The sequence below is a fragment of the Pelophylax lessonae genome (genome assembly GCF_965119305.1).
Source record: "Pelophylax lessonae genome assembly, chromosome: 4".
Taxonomy (NCBI): Eukaryota; Metazoa; Chordata; class Amphibia; order Anura; family Ranidae; genus Pelophylax; species Pelophylax lessonae.
In genome coordinates, this window is record NC_138771.1 from 566,807,338 (window position 1) to 566,831,019 (window position 23,682).

Sequence of the window (23,682 nt, forward strand, 5' to 3'; positions counted from 1 at the left end):
CTTCCCTTTGTGGGGGATCGCTTGCTTGGACCCTCCCTGGATGATCTTATCAAGCAGTATCTCAAGTCAAGGGATCTAAGTCTGTAAGGAGGTTCCAATAGGACCTGGTCTGGTAAGCCGAGAGCAGGTCCTTCCGGACCTGTGAATCTCCCTGATTCAATTAAGGTTGGTCCACGAGCTGATTCGGTCCGGCTACAAGATCAAGTTCCGGGCTTATCCTCCAGAGCGGTTCTTTTCCTTCCAACTTGCGTTTATCCCCTGACTGCCTGTGAGGTCTCTTCCGGGCGGTGCAAGACTTGCTACTACAAGGGGTGATTGTTCTGGTTCCAGAATCGGAACGTTTTCAAGGGTTTTCAAGGAACAGTGCAAACGGAACCACCTAGAAGGTAAATACCATCAGGCCCAGCATCCGCCTGCAAGCCCTGAGAGATGACCGACTGCTGGACAACAGGAGCCGAATTGACCCCTGCAGCTTTGGGAGCTTGTCCCATGGGAGAAACACCCTGGCTGAGGCCGAATCCAGAGGCAGACCCAGATAGTCCCACTTGGTGGACGGAGCCAGAGCAGATTCCAGGAAATTCAATTTCCAACGGAACTCATGCAGAGTACACACAGTAATCTCCAGGTTGTCTGTCCTAGCAGTCGGAGAATCAGCTTGCAGAAGTTGATCATCCAGATACTCCAGAACCGCAATCCCCCACTGTCGCAACAATGCTGAAAGGAGACCAAAGGGTAATGCCACGAATTGGCAAACTGAGGAATCGCGGATAACCATCATATATCAGAATATAAAGGTAAGCGCCCTTGATATCGATAGAGGCCAGACGATCCCTCTGATGCAGGGATGCCACTACTGTACGAATGGACTCCATTCGGAACTTCTGTACCCGCACAAAGCAGTTCCTAGCATTGAGATCCAGGATTAGACATACCCTGTCTTCCTTCCTGGGAACTATTAACAATCTGGTTACAAGGTCGAGTTTCAGTCCTTGCCTCTGACTTGCACCTGTCCCCAGATTGCCTACAAGGTCTTGGAGCAGTACAGGTTCTGCTCTCACATGGGGTTATTGTACCGGTTCTGGAATCGGAACACTTTCAGGGGTTTTATTCAAACCGGTTTACTATTCCCAGGAAGGAAGGCAAGGTCTGTCCCATTTTGGATCTCAAAGATTTGAACCGCTTTTTGTTGCGCGTTCAGAAATTTTTAATGGAATCCATTAGCACGGTGGTGACATCCCTTCATCAAGGTAATTTTCTGGCCTCTTATCGATTATCGAGGATGCTTACCTTCATATCCCAATATATGTCGGGTATCAGCATTTCCTTTGATTTGCTGTGAGCAAAATCGCCCGCAGCTCCCCCCATTCTGAGATGGGGATGTGCTCTGCATGGAGTGGGGCCCGTACGAAGGTGTGGTGAGTAGTTAAAGTGCCCCTTTTTTCTTCTCTGGTAAACTTTGGGTGGAAGCGGGCCTATTCTGAGGTGATCGGTAGCCTGCTGTGGCCTCCCAACACCTCTGGAACCTCATCCTAAAAAATAGCCCTGGGGTGTAGGGTGCCACGCTCCTCGCCGAGTAGGGCCGCTATTTTATTGTAGGTCATTCTGATCATGTTTGTAAAGGCTCCCATAGAAGTCTATGGGCAGCCATTTTCTTCTCTTTCAATATCTCTTTTATTGGAATTTTCCAAAAAAAGATAATAATACACATACACAAAAGAAACAAAACCGCAAAATATCAACATAAGATGTTTCAATAAAATTGATCATAACATTTTACAAAAAAAAAAAAAAAAAAAAGGGTGGGGGGGAGAAAGGGGGAGAAGAAGAGAGGAGGGAAGGACAGGGAAAGAAATGGGAAAGGGGAACCTTCCATCCAACTCAGTTTAACCGTCACACCTTGGGGTTTCTATATATATATATATATATATATATATATGTATATGTGCTCATAATTTTCTATCTATCGTCACTAGACGTCGATCTTATAATAGAAGAGAGACCTATTCCCCATAGCCCATTCACATTTTACCTCAAGATCAGTAAATTCATTCCTTCTGAGCAATCCTTAAATTAACACACATACCTTATCTAATCCATTGTCACCATACATCTTAGATTGTTTAGCCATGGATTCCATCTAACCGCAAATATTTTCTTCGCCGAACTTATAGTAGCCATAATTTTTTCCATCTCACATTGCTGATTAAGTAATGTAACAATATCAGATGGAGATGGTATCTCCTGAGATTTCCATCTTCTTGTGATTAAGAATTTTGCCGCTAATAAAAGATGTAAAACCACTACTCGGTACTTTATAGGTATCTCATGGATATTTAGGTGAAAGATCGCCATCTCAGGGCTTGGAATTATGTTTTTTTTCCACGACTTCTGAGATCATAGAGAATATTTTGTTCCAAAATGCTCTAATCGATTTACACTCCCAAACTATATGGAATAGCGTCCCTTGTTCACCACACTCTCTCCAACAAAATGCTGGAGTTAAGGGGTAAAATTTGGAAAGCCATTTTCTTGTAGCCATGGGAGCAGTGTGCGTCGGAGCCCTCTAGTGGTGACTCGCAGTTTCCATTTCCTTTCAGAACGGCACGGCTGCGAGACCCTCAGACTGTACATCCGTCCTGTTGGCCATGACGGTGGCTCTGCAGTCGCTGGATTCAAAAGTGAATTTGGCCCTGCAATAAAGACAGGGAAAGAAGCGTCCTCTGCCCTCACCTTCCCCCTGTGTGTCCTCAGAATCTGAGGCTGACACGGCCTCCGCAGACACAAGCATCCCCACAGGGTTTGCGTCCTTGCAATTGGAGAGCTCTGATAGTGAGGATGAGGCCTCTTCCACGTCTTCCGCGCAAGAAAAGGCGCTTGTGGAGGAACTGATAGTATCTGTGCAGGAAACTTTAAAGATGGAAGACACAGCAGGCGTGGCGTCAGCTGCTCCGCTGCAGTTCAATACCCGCACACAGTCCCAGGCAGTTGATGTGTTTTTTTTCCCGCCTATTTTGTAGAGATTGTTACTAGTTAGTGGAGTTCCCTGAAACGCATCCTATTCTCTGCCCTATTCTGGATCTGACGTCCCTACACCGCTAGGTGTGGTTGCAGAAGTTCAGAATGGAATCTATCAGATTCGTGATGGCGTCATTGAGTCCAGGGGACTTTCTAGTCTCCATCGACTTGCAGGATGCATATCTCCACATCCCTATTTTAAAGGGTCACCAGGGATATCTCCGCTTCATGGTAGTGGAGGAGCATTTTCAGTTTGTGGCGTTGCCCTTCGGCTCCCAGAGTCTTCACCAAAGTTTTGGCCCCTGTATTAGCTTTAATGCGTTTAAAGGGGATTGCCGTTCTTGGTTATTTGGACGACCTCCGGTTAGGGTCCTGCTCAGTTGCAACCCTGTCGCAGGTTCTGTCAGTGGCATTCCAAATGCTTCAGGAGTTTGGGTGAACCGTGAACTTCCAACAATCGACTCTGACTCCGTCAGTGCGTATTCAGTGTTTGGGCATGATCCAGGACTCTGCCCGGGCTCGGGTGTTTCTACCAGAGGACTGACTTCGGGTTTTACACAAGTCCCTCAGATACAGGGATCTCTCCTCCCTGCGGACCCATATGCGGTCGCTGGGTCTGATGGTGTCGGCCTTCGAAGCCGTTCCGATTGCTCAATTTCACACCAAATCTCTACAAGCGGAGATCTTGCCAAGATGGGACAGGGCTCGTCAGTCCTTAGACATGAGAATTTTTTCTCAGTCATCAAGTGAGACTAGACCTCTTGTGGTTACTCCAATCGCCAGCCTTGTCTTAGGGCCAGTCATTCCGGCCTCTGTTATGGACAGTGGTAACCACGGATTCCAGCCCTTTTGGGCTGGGGTGGAGTACTGGGCAGGTTGTCTGCCCAAGGTTGGTGGTCCATGGGGAGGCCTCACTCCCACTGAACGTGTTGGAACTTCGAGCGACAAAGCATTGCTTGTTCCGGTGGACTTCCTGTCTTCGGGGCTGTCCGGTCCAAGTACAGACGGTTAACGCCACGGCAGTGGCTTACATCAATTGCCAAGGGGGTGCCAGAAGTGCCCAGGCGCCGTTAGAGGTGTTAGAGATTCAAAATTGGGCCGAAACGCATGTCCCGGCAATTTCTGCCGTTCACATTCCGGGTGTGGGGAATCGGCATGCGGACTACCTGAGCCGCCAGGCCCTGGACCGGGGAGAATGGTCCCTACATCCAGAAGTGTTTCAGCTCCTGTGTATCCGGTGGGGGACTCCGGACGTGGATCTGTTTGCGTCCTGTCCGAACAACAAACTAACAAGGTTTGTCCCGAATACGCGATCCTCTGGCGGACGCCATGGACGCGTTTGTATTTCCTTGGCATCTGTATGAACTAATGTATGCCTCTGATTAAACTGGTATCCAGGTTCCTTCGCCAAATGGCGTCGGAACAAATCTCGTGGTTCTGGTGGCCCCAGGCTGACCACGTCGGTCGTGGTGCGCAGACATCATACAAATGGCCGTCGAACCTCCTTGGCGGCTACCATTGCGAGACGATCTTCTGTCTCAAAAGCGGATCTTCCATCCTGCTTTACGGTTGCTGGCTTTACCGGCGTGGCTGTTGAAAGCCACGTCCTGAGGGATAGGGGTCTTCCGACTGCGGTCATCCCTGCATTGCTGAAGGCTCGAAAAGTGGTTTCCGGGAAGATTTATCATCGCACCTCTAAAGCCTATTTTGCTTGGTGTGATTTGCGGGCTTTTCACCCGCGTGCCTTCTCAGTAGGGAAGGTCTTTGCCTTCCTGCGGGAAGGGGTAGATCAGCGTTTGCGCTGGCCACGATTGCGCCCCCCTGGTAACCAATCCGTTGATTCGCACTTTCATTCAGGGGGTGCGTCAGTTGGCTCCCCCAAGGAAGGCTCCGGTGCCTCCTTGGGACTTGCATTTGGTGTTGTCAGTTTTGCAACAACCTCCTTTTTAGGACATCTGAGATATTCCTCTGCCTGTTTTATACCAGAAAGTTGCCTTCTTAGTCGCGATCACATCTGCTCGCTGAGTGTCCGAGATGGCAGCCTTGTCTTGCTGTTAACCTTACCTGGTGCTACATAGGGTCAAGGTAGTCCTGCGACTAAACTATTCGTTTTTGCCCAAGGTGGTCTCTTCCTTCCACCTTAATGCAGATATTATTCTGCTTTCGCTCTGTGCAAAGCCTGAGCATCCTAAAGAATTGGCCTTGCATTCTTTAGATGTGGTACGGGCTATTAGGGTTTACCTATCTGTCACGGAGTCTATCAGAAAATCTGATTCCTTGTTTGTTCTTCCTGAGGGACCTCGGAAGGGCTTAGCTGCGTCCGCAGCAATCATTTCAAAAGGGATCAGACAGTTTTTGGTTCAGGCCTATTCCGTTAAGGGTCAGGTTCCTCCTTTCCCTGTAAAGGCTCATTCCACTCGGTGCTTCTTGGGCTTTTCACCGTCAGGCTTCTGTGGCTCAGGTGTGTAAGGCGGCGACTTGGTCGTCTATGCACACCGTCTGTGCACACCTTTGCAAAGTTTTACAAACCTGATGTTTTGGCTTCCTCGGATGCTTCTTTTGGCCGCAAAGGTTTTAAGTGCGGCAGTTGTTTGAAGAGTTTTTGGCTCTTCTTTGGTTTTTTGTGGTCCTGGTTTTTTTTCCAGTTCCTTTTTAAGGGCAATGTTTTTTTGCGGGGGGTGGCGTTCGTTACCTCTTGATGGTTGGGTTTTTCCCCCACCCCTCACACCTTGGTACTGCTTTGGGACATCCCAATTGTAATGAATTAAGAGCGGCGACGACTGTCAGAGGACGCAAGACAAAATATAATTTTTGTAAAATCTTACCATAAAATTCTTTTCTCTGAGTCCTCTGACAGTCGTCGCCCCCCACCCCTCTGGTGTCTATTTTTATAAATATGGGGTTGTGTTTGCCTTGCGGTACTGCTTGCTACGAAACTGATTAGATAAAGAAGTAGCTGAGGGATAATGTCTGTGGGACAGCCCCCTAGAGATGTGTCTGGTTAAAAAACCTGTTATTAACTGTTAAATAACTGCCTAGCTTACTCTTAGAGTGCACAGCCATTACCCAATCATAATGAATTAAGAGCGGCGACGACTGTCAGAGGACTCAGAGAAAAGAATTTTACGGTAAGATTTTCCAAAAATTATATTTTTTTGGCCTCCATCGATATTAAGGAAACCTATCTCCACGTCCCTTTTTATATTGCGGACATCAACGCTTCCTTTGCTTTGCTGTGGGAGAAGAACATTATGAATTTGTGGCGTTACCCTTTGGTCTTGCATCAGCTTCTCGGGTATTTACGAAGGTGTTGGCCCCCGGTGCTCGCCTTACGCATACAGAGGGGAAGTGCGGTACTGGGGTACCTGGACGACCTTCTTCTGCAAGCAGGATCACGTTCCGTCTTACAGAACGATCTGGACATCACTGTGTGAACTCTACAGGAGTTTGGCTGGACGCTAAACTTTCAGAAGTCAGCTCTGACTCGGTCCAACAGGTTGTATTATCTGGGGCTTACTCTGTTCTGCGGATCAACATCCTGGAAATCTGGGCGATCAGACTTTCTGTCCCAGTGGACGGATTGTCTGCAAGGGTGTCCGGATTCAATCGGACAACGCCACGGCCATGGCATATGTCAATCATCAAGGGGCCACGAAGTGTGCCCTTAGCCAAAGATATGGCTGGCATTCTGAAGTGTGCAGAACGACATGTTCCAGGCTCTCTCTGATATGCATATTCCAGGGGTGGAAAATTGGCAGACAGACTACCTCAGTCGGCAGGCTTTGAGTCTGGGCGAATTGTCCCGCCATCAGGAAGTGTTTCAGCAATTGTGCCTCCGATGGGGGACTCCCGATGTGGACCTACTGGCTTCTCGCCTCAATAGGAAGGTTCAAAGGTCCGTAGCAAGATCTTGAGACCCCTTGGCAGACGCGGCAGATTCTCTGGTGGCCCCCTTGGGGTCAGTATCATCTTATTTATGCCTTCCCTCCATTACAGCTTCTGCCAAGACTCCTGCGCAGGATCGAGGCAGAAGGGATCCCAGTTATCCTAGTGGCTCTTGACTGGCCTTGTCGGTCTTGATATGCAGAGTTTGTAAATGTGGATGATGATGCTCCTTGGCAGCTTCCTCTCAGAGAAGATCTGTTGTCCCAAGGACCCATCTTCTATCCTGCTTTTACCGTCGCTGGCTTTGGCTATTGAAAGCCAGGTACTGAAGAAGAGAGAATTGTCGGATTTGGTAAATTTAAACTCGGTTCAGAGCAATAAAATGTACTTCTCCGTAGATTTATCATCGGGTTTGGAAGGCGTATTACTTTGTGAGAAGCTCGGGTGTCTCCCCTCGTGCCTTCATTAAGGGCCAGATTTCTGCGTTGGCAATATTTTTTTCCGAAGCCCGGTAGCCTCATTTGTTGGTTCACACTTTTGTGCAAGGAGTTTGCTATGTGTCCCCTCCTGTGAGGTCCCCAATGCCTATGTGGGATCTTAATTTAATCTGTTCTTCAAAAAGCTCATTTTAAGAATATTTGCAAGATTCCCTTATTGACTCTCTCACAGAAGGTGGCCTTCTTGGTGGCTATTACTTCAGCACGCAGGGTTTCTGAATTGGCTGCATTGTCCTGTCGATCACCTTATCTGGTGGTTCACAGGGACAAGGTAAGTACATCGTCCCTTTTTAGTCATTCCTTCTTAAGGTCGTCTCTGGCTTCCATTTGAATGAGGACATTGTGTACCCTTCTCTGTGTCCTAAGCCAAGAGATCCAAAAGAGATTTCCTTACATTCCTTGTATGTGGTTCGTGCCATCAGGGTGTACCTGGTGGTGACTGAGACGATTCTTGAATCAGATTCCTTATTTGTACTTACGGATGGACCCCGTAAGGGGCAGGCTGTATCTACTGCAACTATTTCCAGATGGATCAGGGAGTTGGTGGTGCAGGCCTATTCCATTAAGGGTCAGGTCCCTCCTTTCCCTGTCAAGGCGCACATTCTACAAGGGAGCGAAGTGCCTCCTGGGCCTTCCGTCAGGTGTCGGTGGTCCAGGTGTGCAAGGCGGCCACCTTGTCGTCTGTATATACGTTCACCAAATTTCACAATGTGACGTCCTGGCATCTGTGGATGCTTCTTTTGACCGCAACATTTTGCAGGCCGCTGTTAGGGAGGCTGCGGCCTCTTGAGGTTGTGTTTTTATTTATTTTTTATATTTTCTGGTTGGTGAGCCCAGTTGTTCCTGGTTGGACTCCTTATTGCCCGGTTGGCTATTTTTCTGTTAGCTGTTTTTTTGTTAAAAGTTTGCTGTGTGCCCACCCCTCATGAGGACACTGTTTATAGACGTCCCAACGGTCAATGAAGATATGAAGCTGTGTGCGTCAATGAATGAAAGGAAAAAATTGAATTTTGTCTTAACATAAAATCCTTTTCTCTGATGTTCTTTGACAGACACAGCACCCACCTTTCTGTGGAGTTGGGTTATGTATTCTTTTGACACTGCTTGTTACAAAACTGACGTCCTAGAAAAGGAATTGGGAGTGTACTCCCTGGGACTGCCCATGGGCGTAGTCAAAGCCTTGTTAACTTTTGTTAACCTATTTTCCACCTAGTGTACTGCTCCTAGGAAGAGCAGCATAACCCAACGGTCAATGAAGATATGAAGCTGTGTCCATCAGTAAACATCAGAGAAAAGGATTTTTCGGTAAGCCAAAAATCTATTTTTTGCCAATATTCAGTCAACATGCTGATTTGCTTTGATTCTTCTTAATTGGTCTGCTTTTAATTCCCACCTAGATCATCACCTGCTTAGTTTGTTGTTATGGCTATATCTGTGTGGCTACCAATGACTCAGAAACACCACTACTGGTAGATTTATTGACTTTATTGCCGTTAGTGTGTGTGTTGCTGTTTGCATTTAGCAAGGGCATTAGATTGTAAGTTCTGCTAAGGGATAATGTTCCTATTGGTTAAACATGCTGTGTAATGTGTTTCCAAATTGTCGTTGCTTCATTTTACCATTAGGGAACATTATTCAGAGAATTTGACCAACCATTTTCTTTTTTAGGGAACCATTAGTTAAACTAGGCTCTAAAGGCACTCCCACTCCACTTGGGATAAATTTGATAAAAATCATGTGCAAGAATGAAGCTGTGTATCAGTACCATGTCACCTTTACGTAAGTATTTTTTTTTTAATTGCTTGACACTTTGGGTAAAATTTTATAATCTGTGCATTAAGTGATCACACGTAATCACATATTTTGGGTGCTTGCAAGGATGTTACAGAGGACAACCGAGGATAAATATTAGTGATAAAGCATTTTATCTAATACATGTTATTTCCCTGAATTTCCCTGTGATTGGGCCTACATAGAATTCCTAATTGTTTCTTCTATTTCACAGTGGAGCTGGCATTGGCCTTGATCAATGATGATCCAGGTTACAGGTGGGCTCTTGCAATACAGAACTGCTATTCTTGCATTGTGCATTATAATGTTAATGCCGCAACAATCGCGTGAAGCACCAGAGGAGTAGCCTCTTTGGCGGACTGATTGGATGAATAGAAAAGACTGTGGAAATGTTACGGAAATTAAAGTGGAGTTCCACCAATTTTAGTCACTTTAGATGTATGTAATCCCCTTTAAAACGACTTTTACCAATGGAAAGTTTTTTTTTTTGTTGCTAGTAAATACCTTATTTTCTGCTTTATTTATCTTCTTCTCACTTCCGGGTCCGGTCGGCGATTACGTTCGGCGATTCGCAGTGTGTGCTGGGATGTATCTCAGGGCATGACATCTCGCATTATTACACAGGAGATGAGCTGTACTGCATGTTCTGCCCCGCCTCCTCTCAGTGAGCTGTATGTATGTAGTGTATTGAGGCCGTGCTCTGCCCTGCCTCCTCTTAGTGAGCGAGGACTGAAAGCATTATATCCTCACTGAGCTCACTAAGAGGAGGCGGGGTGGAGCACGGCCTCAATACACTACATACATACAACTCACTGAGAGGAGGCGGGGCAGAGCACGCAGTGCAGCTCACCTCCTGTGTAATAATGCGAGATTTCATGCCCTGATATACATCCCAGCACACACTACGAATCGCCGAATGACGTAATCGCCGACCGGACCCGGAAGTGAGAAGAGGATAAATAAAGCAGAAAATAAGGTTTCTCTTACGTCCTCCGACAGCCGCCGCCGCCTCTAAGTCGTCACTGTTGGGCAAGCAGAAGTCAGGCAATGCAGAGGCGGCGGCGACTGTCGGAGGACTCAGAAAAAGGAATTTTACAGGTAATATTTTACAAAAATTCCGTTATTTAGTAGCAAAAAAAAAAAATTCAACTTTCCATTGGTAAAAGTCGTTTTAACGGGGATTACATACATCTATGTAATCCAATTTATTAAAAATGGGTGGAACTCCACTTTAAAAAGTGCTATCATAATTGTACAGTGCTTGACACAAGTATTCATTGACACTTGTTTATAGACTCAGTGGAGCTGGAATTGGCCCTGGTCAGTGCTTACTTGGGCATAGTACTTCATTATACACATGATAATTTCCGTATATACGCGTGTATAAGCCGACCCGACTATAAGCCGAGGCAGCTAAATTTACCACAAAAACCTGGGAAAACGTATTGACTCGAGTATAAGCCTAGGGTGGGAAAAGCAGCAGCTATTGCACCCAACTGGACCACCACGAGACCCAAAACAGGGGCTGCGGGCATGGTTTCAGTAGATACAGGGCTGCGGGCATGGTTTCAGTAGATACAGGGCTGTGGGCATGGTACAGGAGATGTAGGGCTGCGGGCATAGTTCAGGAGATGCAATGCTGCGGGCATGGTACAGGAGAATCTCCTGTACCATGTCCACAGCACTGCATCTCCTGAGGAAATTCAGGCTGTGGGCATGGTACAGGAGATGGTACAGGCATGGTACATGAGATGCGGGGCTGCATGCATAGTACAGGAAATGCAGTGCTGTGAGCATGGTACAGGAGAATCTCCTGTACCATGCCTGCAGCCCTGAATCTCCCAGGGCTGTGGGCATGGTACAGGAGATGGTACAGGCATGGTACAGGAGATGCAGGGCTGCGGGCATAGTACAGGAAAATCTCATGTACCATGCCCGCAGCACTACATCTCCTGAGGAGTTGCAGGGACTGCGGAGGAGTCTCACTTACCTTTCGGTGAGGCGCCTTACATTTTAAAATGGCGCTGCCCGTTGCCAACACGTCGCTGCGCATGCGCCGTCTGCCCTGGAATAGCCGAACGTGTACGGGCTTTCCCGAGCGGTGGCGGCGCATGTGCACTGCACTGGAGAACAGGTAAGTAGAACCCTCACTCGAGTATAAGCCGAGTGGGGCTTTTTCAGCATAAAAAAACAAAAAAAAGTCTGCTTATACTCAAATTTATAGGGTAGTCTGTTACCAGTCTTTCCAGACCAGAGACTCGAGATCTTTTTTTTTTTTTTTTTTTTTTTTGTAGATGTCTTATATCTTTTTGTTTGTCTTCACAGACCTAATGTGGAGTGCCGCAGTATGCGGTTTGGCATGTTAAAAGATCATCGCTCAGTGACTGGACAAGTGACAGCTTTTGATGGTTCTATACTTTATCTACCAGTCAAACTTTCACAGGTACCTGGAACAAGAGTTCACAGCACTGCCACATGATATAACCAAGGCCAGCTATTATGGGTATTCTGAACATAGCTTGCTTATGCATTCTTTGCGAAGGTTATGCAGAAACATGCAATTTTTAACAATGTACAGTATCCTGTTGTAACTAGTCAGTTTTCATTTTGCTCTAGGAAAAAAAAAAAATCAAGATTTAACTGGTTTCTGTGTGTTAATGCACTTATGGCCAATTTAAATAAAGGAATTGTAAAGGCAGAAAGGTTTTTATCTTTATGCATTTTAGGCCTCCCCTATAATCCTATTCCACTCCATGAATCCTTAGTTTCTCTTACGTCCTCCGACAGTTGCCGCCCCTTCATAATCTTCACCAATGGGTAATTGACCTTTGCTCCGCAGGAGTAGCTAGGCAACAAGATTTGTTAATATCAAAGCTTTTAGCATATCACACCCCTAAGGGGCGGTCCCCTCAGTCAATACCTCCCTGCTTCTAGCATTCTCAACTCAGTTTTCAATTGCCTAGCTTAGGAGTAGCTGGCTGTTCCTGTGCTGGGGCTTTCAGTCTCAGCCTTCTATCCTCTTTTTGATTTTATTTCAAGTATTTTTCTCTTTCTTTTACTTAGCTGTTTTTTTTCTCAGCATTAGTTTTAGTTTTCTTCGGATGAAGATGATCATGCGGAGCTGGGTCTCGGGACTGGCCACCCTGGATCCCAGGGCTGAGAGCCAGGGGTTTCCCCAGCCTGCCATCGAGCGTTCAGCTCAGGTTTCCCTGGCATATTGAACGACCCATCCCTGTTCGCTGCAGGGATGCTGCCTGTGAGGTGGCTACCTCACCGGACGCCATTTGCGGTTTCGCACCGCAGTCCACTGCGTCCTGGCTGCGACACTCCCTGTCCTCAGTACAGCGGTTTGGTCGTTAGAGAAGGCTCCCCACGCCATCCGGAATGGTAAGTGTTTTTCTATGTGGGGACCTGTCTGTTTGGGTGTCAGTCTGTGACTGTGTGACCCGCCTGTGTAAGTGCTGAGCTCCCTCTCAGATTCCTGTGATAGCTGCCTTTCTGTGGGCTGCAGGGGGGGGGGGGGGCTCTCCCGCTCTGCTGTGTGAGATGTATGGGGCAGACTGGGCTCAGACATGCTGTGCGGCGACCGCTAATGCGGCCCGCCATTTTTTTCGGCAAACTGTGGTGAACGGCCCTGTGTGTGGTACAGCGCGGTGTTTTGGCGCCAAACGCCGCCATTTTGGCGGCGATCGCTCCTACAAGCACATGTCGGCACCATTTTCTTATTGCCTACATTTCCTCAGCCGAGCGGCCATGTTTGTGAAGCCTTCATAGGCTATATAGGGCGGTCAGTCATTGCATCACTTCCTTTTTCACTGGAACAGCGATCGGTGGCAGCAGCTGTGTGGTCTCTCCAGGTTTTTACCTTCCTTATCCTGTATCTCCTTGCTCAGTGCTCCTTATCCCTGCGGGGGTCGGTGCATCCAGTAGTGTGCGGTGGGCTGCGCTCGCCGCGGTCTTAAAGGGGCAGTCCTTTATTTCAGTTGATACTGGGGCATGGATTCTCAGGATTGCAAGTTTCCTCCCACCCTGGTGGGGGGCCAAGGGGCTGCTGCATCCCCCGAGGGGGCTGATCTGGCTGCTGTTGTAGCGAACGTGGCTTCTCAGGTGCAGATGCTAATGGCTGATCGATCCCGCAAAACGGCCCAGGTTATCTATTTCCTCTGATTCAGAGGGCGATGGGGCTGCTATGGCTGGAGTGCCCTTCTCAGGGTCTCGTTCATCTCTGGACCTTGTGGGGTCTGAGGGGGAGGCTGAGGTAGAAGGAGTTGATACTTCTCCCCCTGTCTCGCCTGAAGAGCTTGCACTCATGGATGAGTTGATTACTTCTATCAAGGAAACACTGCGTCTGCAGGATGAACCAAGTCCTCCTGCTTTGATGTCCTCTTATGGGACGTAAAGGAAACGCAAAACAGCGCAGGCTTTTCCCTGCCCTGCGGAATTTCAGCGCGCTGTTGATGAGCAATGGCGTAATTTAAAGAAGCCCTTTACTGTGCCAAGTAAGTTCAAGCTGCTTTATCCATTTACACCCACCACTGATGAGCGTTGGTGTGTGCCGCCTCAGGTGGATCACGCGGTGGCAGTTTTGAATAAATCTACTGCGATTCCTGCTGAGGATACCCCGGTGTTCCGGGACCCTACGGACAGGAGATTGGAGTCTCTGGCCCGTCATGCTTATACGGTTGCTGGTTCTATGCTGAAGCCTATTTTTGCTTCCATTATGGCAGCCCAAGCTATTGCGGATTGGACGCAGGTGCTCAGGCGCACCCTGGTGGCTGACTCTGCTCCACCGACAACATTGGCTATGGTAGATCAAATTCATCAGGGTGTCATGTATTTGTGCGATGCTGACTTGGATTTGGTGCCTTTGGCTGCACGCCTCTCCAGTGTAGCGGTGTTGAACCGTCGCCTGATATGGCCGAAATGTTGGTCGGTTGACCAATCCTCTCGCAAGACTCTAGCTAATCTTCCCTACGCGGGATCTCGCCTTTTTGGCGAGTCTTTGGATACTCTGATAAAGGGAATTTCCGGGGGTAAGAGCACTCTCTTACCCCACACTCGCAAGAATAAGTCGGTTTGCGGTAAGAAGAATACCTCGTTTAGGCCCTCTCAGGGGTCCTTTCGTGCCTTTCGGTCGCAATACAAGGGCAAGTCCTTCAAGGGCCAAGGCTCCCAGAAGAAGCCGTGGGCAGGTAAGCAGAAGTCCGGCCAGTCCGGGTCCGCTGCCCATACCAATTCGGCCTGAAGGGGCGCCCTTACCCGGTTCTGGGGTGGGGGGACGTTTGCTCGGTTTTCTTCAACCCTGGCTGGTCCGCATTCGGGACAGGTGGGTTCAGGAAATCGTTCGATCTGGATACAAGATCGAGTTTCTCTCTCGGCCGGCGAGCAGATTTTCACCCTCAAATCTTTAGCTGTCTCAGCTCAGTCTCGGGCCCAGGGAGTGGTAGTTCCGGTGCCTCATCGGGACAGATTTCGGGGGTTCTACTCCAACCTGTTCACTGTGCCCAGAAAGGAGGGCAAGGTACGTCCGATTCTGGACTTGAAAGCTCTGAACCGCTTTGTGCGGGTTCGCAAGTTCCACATGGAATCCCTGCGCTCGGTGGTGGCTGCCCTGGTTCCGGGGGAACTCATGGCCTCCATCGACCTGAAGGATGCGTACCTTCACATCCCCATTTTCGAGGGTCACCAGAGGTACCTTTGATTCGCCATTGCGGAGGATCATTACCAATTTGTGGCGTTACCCTTCGGTCTCGCTTCGGCTCCGCGGGTCTTCACCAAGGTGCTTGCGCCGGTCCTGGCTTTATTGAGAGCCCAGGGCATCTCTGTCTTGGGGTATCTGGACGATATCTTGCTTCGGTCTGCGACCAGTCAGGGCCTGGTGAACGACCTGTCCACCACGATGCAGACTCTGCAGGAGTTCGGTTGGACGATAAATTTTCCAAAATCAATGTTGTGTCCGTCGGTTCGTCTTCCCTACCTGGGGATGATCCTGGACTCTGTTCAAGCGAAGGTCTTCCTGCCGGAAGACAAGCTCCGGACACTTCAGGACGAGGTCAGGTCCCTCAGGGACACTCAGTGCTCGTCCCTCCGGACATGTATGAGGTGTCTGGGATTGATGGTCTCGGCTTTCAAGGCGATTCCCTTCACCCAGTTTCACACGCGGAGTCTTCAGGCGGAGATCCTGGCCAAGTGGGACGGGCGTCCGCAATCTCTGGATCTGCGGATTTCGTTGAGCCGTCACACCCGAAGGGGTCTTTTGTGGTGGCTCCAGTCCCCGGCGGTGTCGGGGGGCAAGTCCTTTCGTCCTTTGTTGTGGACAGTGATCACCACGGATGCCAGCCTGTCGGACTGGGGTGGTGTTCTGGGCGTTCTGTCCGCCCAGGGAACTTGGTCGAAGGAGGAATCCTTCCTTCCGATCAACATTCTGGAATTGTTAGCGATAAAACTTTGCCTTCTGCATTGGTCGGAACGGCTGCAGGGCCGTCCGGTTCGGGTTCAGACGGACAATGCCACAGCGGTGGCCTACATCAACCATCAAGGGGGCACCAGGAGTGCCCGTGCGGCTCGGGAAGTAAACGACATTCTGTCGTGGGCCGAGACGCACGTCCCAGCGATAACGGCTGTGCACATTCCGGGGGTGGAGAACTGGCAGGCGGACTATCTGAGTCGCCAGACCCTGGACCAGGGAGAGTGGTCCCTTCACCCGGATGTCTTCCAGAAGTTGTGCGCGAAGTGGGGTCTTCCGGATGTGGACCTGTTCACGTCTCGTCTGAACAACAAGGTGGAAAGGTTCGTGGCAAGGACGCGCGATCCGCGGGCGGATGCCCCGGACGCGTTGGTGGCGCCCTGGCATTAGTATCGCCTGATGTATGCCTTCCCTCCGATTCAATTGTTGTCCAGTTTCCTTCGCAGGTTAACCTCGGAACCGCATACGGTGATTCTGGTGGCACCAGACTGGCCTCGCCGGTCTTGGTACGCAGACCTCGTAAATCTGGCAGTCGACTCTCCGTGGCGTTTGCCGCTTCGGGAAGACCTTCTGTCGCAGGGACCGATATTCCATCCTACTTTACAGTCGCTGGCTTTGACGGCATGGCTGTTGAGAGCCAGGTCCTGAGGGATAGGGGTCTCTCCCCTGAGGTCGTCCCTACTTTGATTAAGGCTAGAAAAGCTTCTTCCGGTAAGATATACTACCGTACTTGGAAAGCGTACTTCGCTTGGTGTGAGTCCAGGGGGTTTTCTCCGCGCTCATACTCTGTGTCGAGAGTGTTGGCTTTCCTCCAAACTGGAGTGGACCAGCGTTTGGCGCTGGCCACGATTAAGGGTCAGATTTCTGCGCTGGCCGTTCTTTTTCAGCGCCCAGTGGCGTCTAATTCGTTGATTCGCACTTTTGTTCAGGGGGTGCGACACTTGGCCCCTCCTAGGAGGGAGCCTTTGCCTCCATGGGACTTGAACCTTGTTCTGTGCGTGTTGCAAAATGCTCCTTTGGAAAAGATCAGGGAGATCTCGTTGTCTCTGTTGTCCAAAAAGGTTGCCTTTTTGGTGGCTATAACTTCGGCTCGTAGGGTGTCGGAGCTGGCGGCTTTGTCCTGCAGCTCTCCCTACTTGGTGATTCACTTGGATAAGGTGGTCTTGCGACCTAACCCTTCCTTTCTTCCGAAGAGGATCTCGGAATTTCACCTGAATGAGGACATTGTCTTGCCTTCGCTTTGCGCGAAGCCTAAGCATCCGAAGGAGGTGGCTTTGCATGCCTTGGATGTTGTTCGGGCGATCAGGGTTTACCTGTCATCGACTAAGTCCTTTCGCAAGTCAGATTCCCTATTCGTCCTTCCAGAGGGACCTCGGAAGGGCATGGCGGCGTCGGCTGCTACCATCGCCAAATGGATCAGACAGACATATTGTGCAAGCCTATGCTTTGAGGGGGAAGGTTCCTCCTTTCCCTGTGAAGGCGCACTCTACCAGATCTCTGAGTACGTCTTGGGCCTATCGTCATCAGGCTTCTGTGGCCCAGGTGTGTAAGGCGGCGACTTGGTCGTCCGTTCACACCTTCTCCAAATTTTACAAAGTGGATGTTCAGGCATCGGCAGATGCTTCCTTTGGCCGTAAAGTTCTTGGCTGTTGGGGTGTTTTTACCCCTGGGTTACTTGTTCTTCCTGGGTTCTTGCCTCTGTTGAGCACGTTTTCCTGTTGCCAGGTTGGTTCTCTTACTTTGGTAAGGTTCCTTTCTCTGATGTGGGTACTGCGTTGCTTTATGCGCGGCTGCGTTTTTTTCCCACCCCTCATGTCTACACTGCTCTGGGACGTCCCATTGGTGAAGATTATGAAGGGGCGGCGACTGTCGGAGGATGTAAGAGAAAACTGAATTTTTGTAAAATCTTACCGTAAAATTCCTTTTTCTGAGTCCTCCGACAGTCGCCGCCCCCGCCCCTTTTTGGGGTTTGTTTATGTACTCTACTTCTATGCTACTGAAACTGAGTTGAGAATGCTGGAAGCAGGGAGGTATTGACTGAGGGGACCGCCCCTTAGGGGTGTGATATGCTAAAAGCTTTGATATTAACAAATCTTGTTGCCTAGCTGCTCCTGTGGAGCAAAGGTCAATTACCCATTGGTGAAGATTATGAAGGGGCGGCGACTGTCGGAGGACTTAGAGAAAGGAATTTTACGGTAAGATTTTGCAAAAATTCCATTTTCTCTTTCGTTCATTGACGGACACAGCTCTTGGTATTCATAACCATTGGGTTATATTGCCCCCTACAGGAGTAGGACACTAGGCAGAAACAAATTCTGACTACACCCATGGGCAGTCACAGGGGGGTATACTCCTCTCTCTGCTATAGCCATTACTATCTGCCTAGTCAGGAGTAAGGACCTACTTCCTTGCTGGGAATCTTTGGTCTTGGCAACATTTTTTGGATAGGGAATTTTTTCCTCCTGTATTTTTCCTGTGACTTCTGCAATCAACCCCTGGACTGGGCAGCAGGCTGGATAACCAGATCCAGTTGTCACACCAGTCTAGCCAGCACGGCGGCAATGTTTGTGTAGTCTGGCGGCAATTTTGCTTTGTTTTGACATTGAAAATAGCGGCAGCCATGACAGTGGAGCTCTGTGGGTGGCGGTTTTGGCGGTGGGAGCCCCTCCTCATCCCCTGGTGCTGACTCCTGGATCATTTTACTACCTGATCACCGCACGTGTAGTGTAGATTATCCTGCTGGTTGCAGGTGCTTTTCTCTGCGGGTGGTGAGTCTGGTGGGGACCTCTCCCTCTCTGCTGAGGATCGCTGGTGCTTTGGTGCAATGTGGGTTGTCTTTGGAGCACAATTCCCCTCCTGATCCCTTCTCTTAGGCCGCGGGGCCCTCCGAGTCCCAACCATCCATCCATGCGCTGACGGCAGTTTTAGAGTCCCTTGTGTCCCGGGTGGAGGTGGCTTGCGGGCAACAGGCTAGCAAAATGCACTCCCTGCCTTCCCTTGTCTCATCCGTTTCATCAGATCCCTAATCCGATTCAGCTGCCGCAGCCGTGGGTCACCCTGCTGGGTCTGCAACCACGCGCCTTGAGTCCTCTGATAGTGAGGATGCTTCCTCCATGTCTGCGACTGTGCACAAAAAGGGGCTGGTTGATGTACTGATTGTATCTGTGCTTGAGACCCTGAAGGTGGAGGACGCAGATGAAGCTGTGATGGAGGTGCAGGTACCCTTTGGCACTCACAAGTCATCCAGAGCGACAAAGTGTTTCCTTTCCCTTCCTATTTTGACAGAATTGTCACTAAAGAGTGGGGACATCCAAAGCCTCCCTGTGGGGCCCCTATGCGCTTTACTAGGTGTTACCCCTCCTGTTTCCAGAACTAACAAGGTAACCATGATTCTGGTTAAAGAGTCCTCGGCCTTTAAGGATATGGCTGACCGGAAGGCAGAGGCTGGGGCCCGCCATTTGTACACTCTTGCTGGTTCTGCAATGAGGCGGTATTCACAATTTCCCTAGTGCCGCAAAATATGACCTAGTGGGCTAAGCTCTTACGCTGTGGTAGTAGTAGTATAAATAAGTTGCGCTAAAAATAATCAATCATATAAATGAAATATACCAAAAAGTGAAAAATGAGTGAAAAATTAAACTAAAATATTTAGTCCAATCAAAAGTCCATAAATCAATCCAGAAATTGACAACGTAAATGGGGGTGACCGTGTAGATGGAACGCTTACCAGAAACATAAAATTTGTGCCAAATAACAACGAATCCAGATGTTTCCGAGGACTTGGACACGATAAACTTCACAGCCTCAACACAGATCCCCTCAATTTGATGGTTGTATGTAGAGTAAAAAATATCGCCATAGCGTAAAACCAAACAACAAATACAAAAAAAACTCTCTATAGAATTGAAGCACCAAAACTCCAGGTAATTAAAGTGCTCATATGAGAGTGAAAATATATATAAGTGAAATAGATGAGAATTCCACCACCAAAACAGACCTACATGGTACTGCTTACCAAAAGTAAGAAAAAATTGACAGCTTGAATGAGAGATCCAGGCACCTCACCCGATAGGAGAGCAGCTTACCAGAGTGATGTGTAAAAAAAGCTCATATAAGATCCGCAGGGGGTCCCAACCATGCAAACAGTGTGTGATCAGAAGCAACACAAAATACCCTTACCAGATAGTGGTAAAAATCAGCAGGGATGATGTTATACTGATATGTATGATCGATATCCAGATCTCCTCATACAGCCTCTAGATACTCGGGGTGTTGTGGGAGGATGTCGGCCATAAAATACAAAATGGGACGCTGTGACCTGGAGGGGGACAGCTCCCCCCTGTCATTGCTGAGCTGGCAGACCAGCTGGTCCAGGGGCTGCAGTTTATCTATGATGCATCTTTGGATGCGGCTCCTCTGATGACTCGCGTCTATGTTTTGGCAGTGGTACTTCGGCGTGTGTTTTGGCTCAAGTGCCTATATTTAAAAAGTTATCAAAGTCTTTGCCAAGTAACTATAGACCTGTTAGTTTAAATTCTATAGTCAGGAAGATACTGGAGAGTTTAATAAAAAGACCACATAGAGGAGTTCTTGCTGGGGAAAAACAATTTTAAGCAACAGACAGCATAGATTCATGAGACAGAAGTTGTGAAACAAACCTAATTTTCTTTTTTTTTTTTATGAGGTGGTAAGTAAACCTTTGAACAGAGGAGAGGGGTGGCTGTGGATATAGTATAGTTGGATTTTGCAAAAGTGTTTGACACAGTTTCCCACTCACGGCTAATGTGTAAGGTAAAGTCTACACTCTACAGGGTTGGAAAGATCAGTTTTTAAATGGATAGAAGCTTGGCTAAAATAATTCAGAGAGTAGTGGTTAATGATTCTTACTTTGAATGTTCTAAGGTTATCATGGGTGTACCCCAAGATTCAGTGTTGGGACCCTTACTTTTTAATATCTGTATAAATGATATGGGGTCTGGGATTAAAAGTACCATTTCAGTCTTTGCAGATGACACCAAGCTTTGCAGTTGAATACCTTCTTTACAGGATGTCTCCAGCGTACAAGCCAACCTCAATGCACTGTTTCATTGGGCAACTATGTAGCAAATGAGGTTTAATGTTGTTAAATGTAAAGTTATGCACTTGGGGGCTAAGAATATGCATGCATCATATATACTAGGGGGAGTAGAAATGGGGGAATCCGAAGCGGAGAAGGATCTGGGTGTTCTGGTAGATGCTAATGCTGGATACACACTATAAAACTTGTGTTGTTTGATTTCCTTTAGATTTACCATCAACTATGTAGTGCAAGGGCCTGCCTGATTGCATACAAATTGAAAGTGTTTAGGTTTGACCCCCGTATTATATGGTTTTGATACATTATAAGGAAAAAAATCTAAAGATAATTGTATTGTGTGTATCCAGTCTAAGTTTAATAATAGCATGCAATGCCAAGCTGCAGGTTCCAAAACAAGCAAAGTCCTTTCTTGCATTCCCAGAGGTATGGACTGCAGAGAGAGTGATATAATTTTGCCCCTGTACAAATCAATAGTAAGACCTCATCTGGAATATGCAGTTCAGTTTTGGGCACCAGTTCTCAAAAAGGATATCAGGGAACTGGAGAAAATGCAGAGAAGGGCAACCAAACTCATAAGAGGCATGGAGGCGCTCAGCTATGAGGAAAGATTAGAGAAACTGAATTTATTCTCTCTTGAGAAGAGGAGATTAAGGGGGGATATGATCAACATGTATAACTACATAAGGGGTGCATATAGTGAACTTGGTGTTGAGTTATTCACTTTAAGGCCAACACAGGGGACAAGGAGGCCCTCTTTATGTCTGGAGGAAAACAGATTTAGTCTCCATATACGGAAAGTTTTCTTCACTGTAAGAGCTCTAAAAATGTGAAATAGACTCCCTCCTGAGGTGTTTCTGGCTAGCTCACTAGATAGATAATGGCCTGGATTCTTTCCTAGATGTACATAATATAAATGGGTACTAATATTTATAGGTAAAGTTGATCCAGGGAATATCCGATTGCCTCTCGTAGGATCAGGAAGGAATTTTTTTCCCCTGCTGTAGCAAATTGGATCATGCTTTTCTGGGGTTTTTCGTCTTTCTCTAGAACAACTGCGGGTATAGGATTGTGTACGTAGGATTGTAAGGTTGGGTTTTCTTTGCAGTTTTTTACTGGTTGAGCCAGATGGACTTGTCTTTTTTTCAACTTTACGAACGTAAACGTTACGAATGTAACTATGTAAGTGCTGGTCTGCGGATCAGACTTCAAAAAATACCTTTACAAGGAAGGAGATCACCATCTTGGAGCCACCCTGGATGACATGATTAAAGTTCTTACATGGGGGAAGAGTACTTTTCTAAAGCAGGCAACTAAAGGCAAGGAACCTCGTCCTAGACGTAGGCCCTCTTTCTCAGCTAATACGGTTTTCTCTTACGTCCTCCGACAGTCGCCGCCTCTTCATATTCGTCACAATGGTGGTATTAGACTTTGCTCCGAAGGAGTGACTAGGCAACAAAATGTTAACATTAAAGCTTTTAACATATCCCACCCACAGGGGGTGGTCCCCTCAGTCAATACCCTCCTACTTCCTGCAACCATATCTCAGTTTCAATGTCTAGCTTGTCAGGAGTAGCTGGATCTCTCTATGCTGGGGCTTTTTGCCTCAGCCTTTCTCTTCTTTTTTGATTTTTTGTTTGAGTTTTTTCTCTCTCTTTACTTAGCTGTTCTTTTTGTCAGCGTTAGTTAGTTCTTCTGATGAAGAGGATTCGTGCGGGCTGGGTCTCGGGCTGATCCCCCTGGTCGCAGGTCGTGGGTCAGTGGCTTCCCAGCCTGCCGTCGAGCGTTCAGCCAGGTAACGCTCCTGGCGCAGTGAACGACCCATCCCTGTTCGGTGCAGGGATGATTGGTGAGGTGGCTACCTCACTGGACGCTGTGCGCTTTCTTAACCCCGATTTTGTGCGTCCTGGATGCGACTCTCCCTGCCTCATGTGCAGCGGCTTGTTCGCCTGTGCGGGTTCCCCACGCCATTAAGAGGTATCTATGTGGGGACCTGTCTGTCGGGGGGGGGGGGGGGGGGGGGTGTCAGTCTGGGACTGTGTAACCTGCCTCTGTTCACACTGTTTGTCTCCCTATCGCTCTGGCTGCATGCTGTGGGCTGCAGGGGGGGGGGGGGCTGTGTGGCACTGTCTGTGTCAGCCTGTGTACAGTGTGAAGGGCTGTGTGCTGTGGGGCATGTTTTTGTCATGTTTGGGGCACGATACAGCGATCGCTGCGGCGATCCGCCATGTTTTTTTACATGGGTGGTGTTATCTGCATCACAGTAGTGGGGGAGCGGCTGTTTCGGCACCAAACGGCGCCATTTTGCCTGCGCTCGCTCCAGCCGCATGTTTTCACTGCGGGCGGCCATTTTCTTGTAGCCTTCCATAGGCTTTAATAGAGCGCCCTGATTTCATCACTTCCTCTTTCCTGGGTGCACCGATCGAGGCAGCAGCAGCAGGGGTCTCCTCAGGTTTTATCCTTCTGTTTCTTCCTATATCCATTGCCTGTGTTCAGTTTTATCTCTGTGGGGGTCTCATTGTGCTAGTGTGTGTGTGCGGTGGGCTGCGCTCGCCGCGCTTTTTAAAGGGGCAGTTAACCCTTTATTCTCCGGCATATTTTTTTGGGGCAAATGGATTCTCAGGAGGGCAAATTTCCTGCCACCTTGGTGGGAAGCCAGGGGACTGCTGTTTCCCCCCCAGGGGGGGATTTAGCCAAAGTGGTGGCTAACCTTGCTGCTCAGGTGCAGATGCTGGTGGCTGCTCAATCCATTAAAAGACCCAGGGTTTCTATTTCCTCTGATTCTGAGGGTGAAGGTGATGGGGCTGCTATGGCTGGGGTCTCCTTATCAGGGTTCCGTTCCTCCCTGGATCTCGTGGGGTCCGAGGTGGAGGCTGAGGTTGAAGGGGTTGATAATTCTCCCCCTGGCTCGCCTGAAGAGCTTGCAATCATGGATGAATTGGTTGCTTCTATAA

The 23,682-nt window shown here is 48.5% G+C and overlaps 1 protein-coding gene across 1 annotated transcript in view; it reads left to right on the plus strand.

Annotated features, from left to right (window-relative positions):
• PIWIL2 (piwi like RNA-mediated gene silencing 2) overlaps positions 1-23,682 on the plus strand; it is a 727,256-nt gene that overhangs the window by 86,465 nt on the left and 617,109 nt on the right. Inside the window, exons 4-5 of the mRNA XM_082255773.1 lie at positions 9,066-9,176; positions 11,514-11,631. Coding sequence (XP_082111899.1) covers positions 9,066-9,176; positions 11,514-11,631 — 229 coding nt within the window. The remainder of the gene's footprint in view (positions 1-9,065; positions 9,177-11,513; positions 11,632-23,682) is intronic.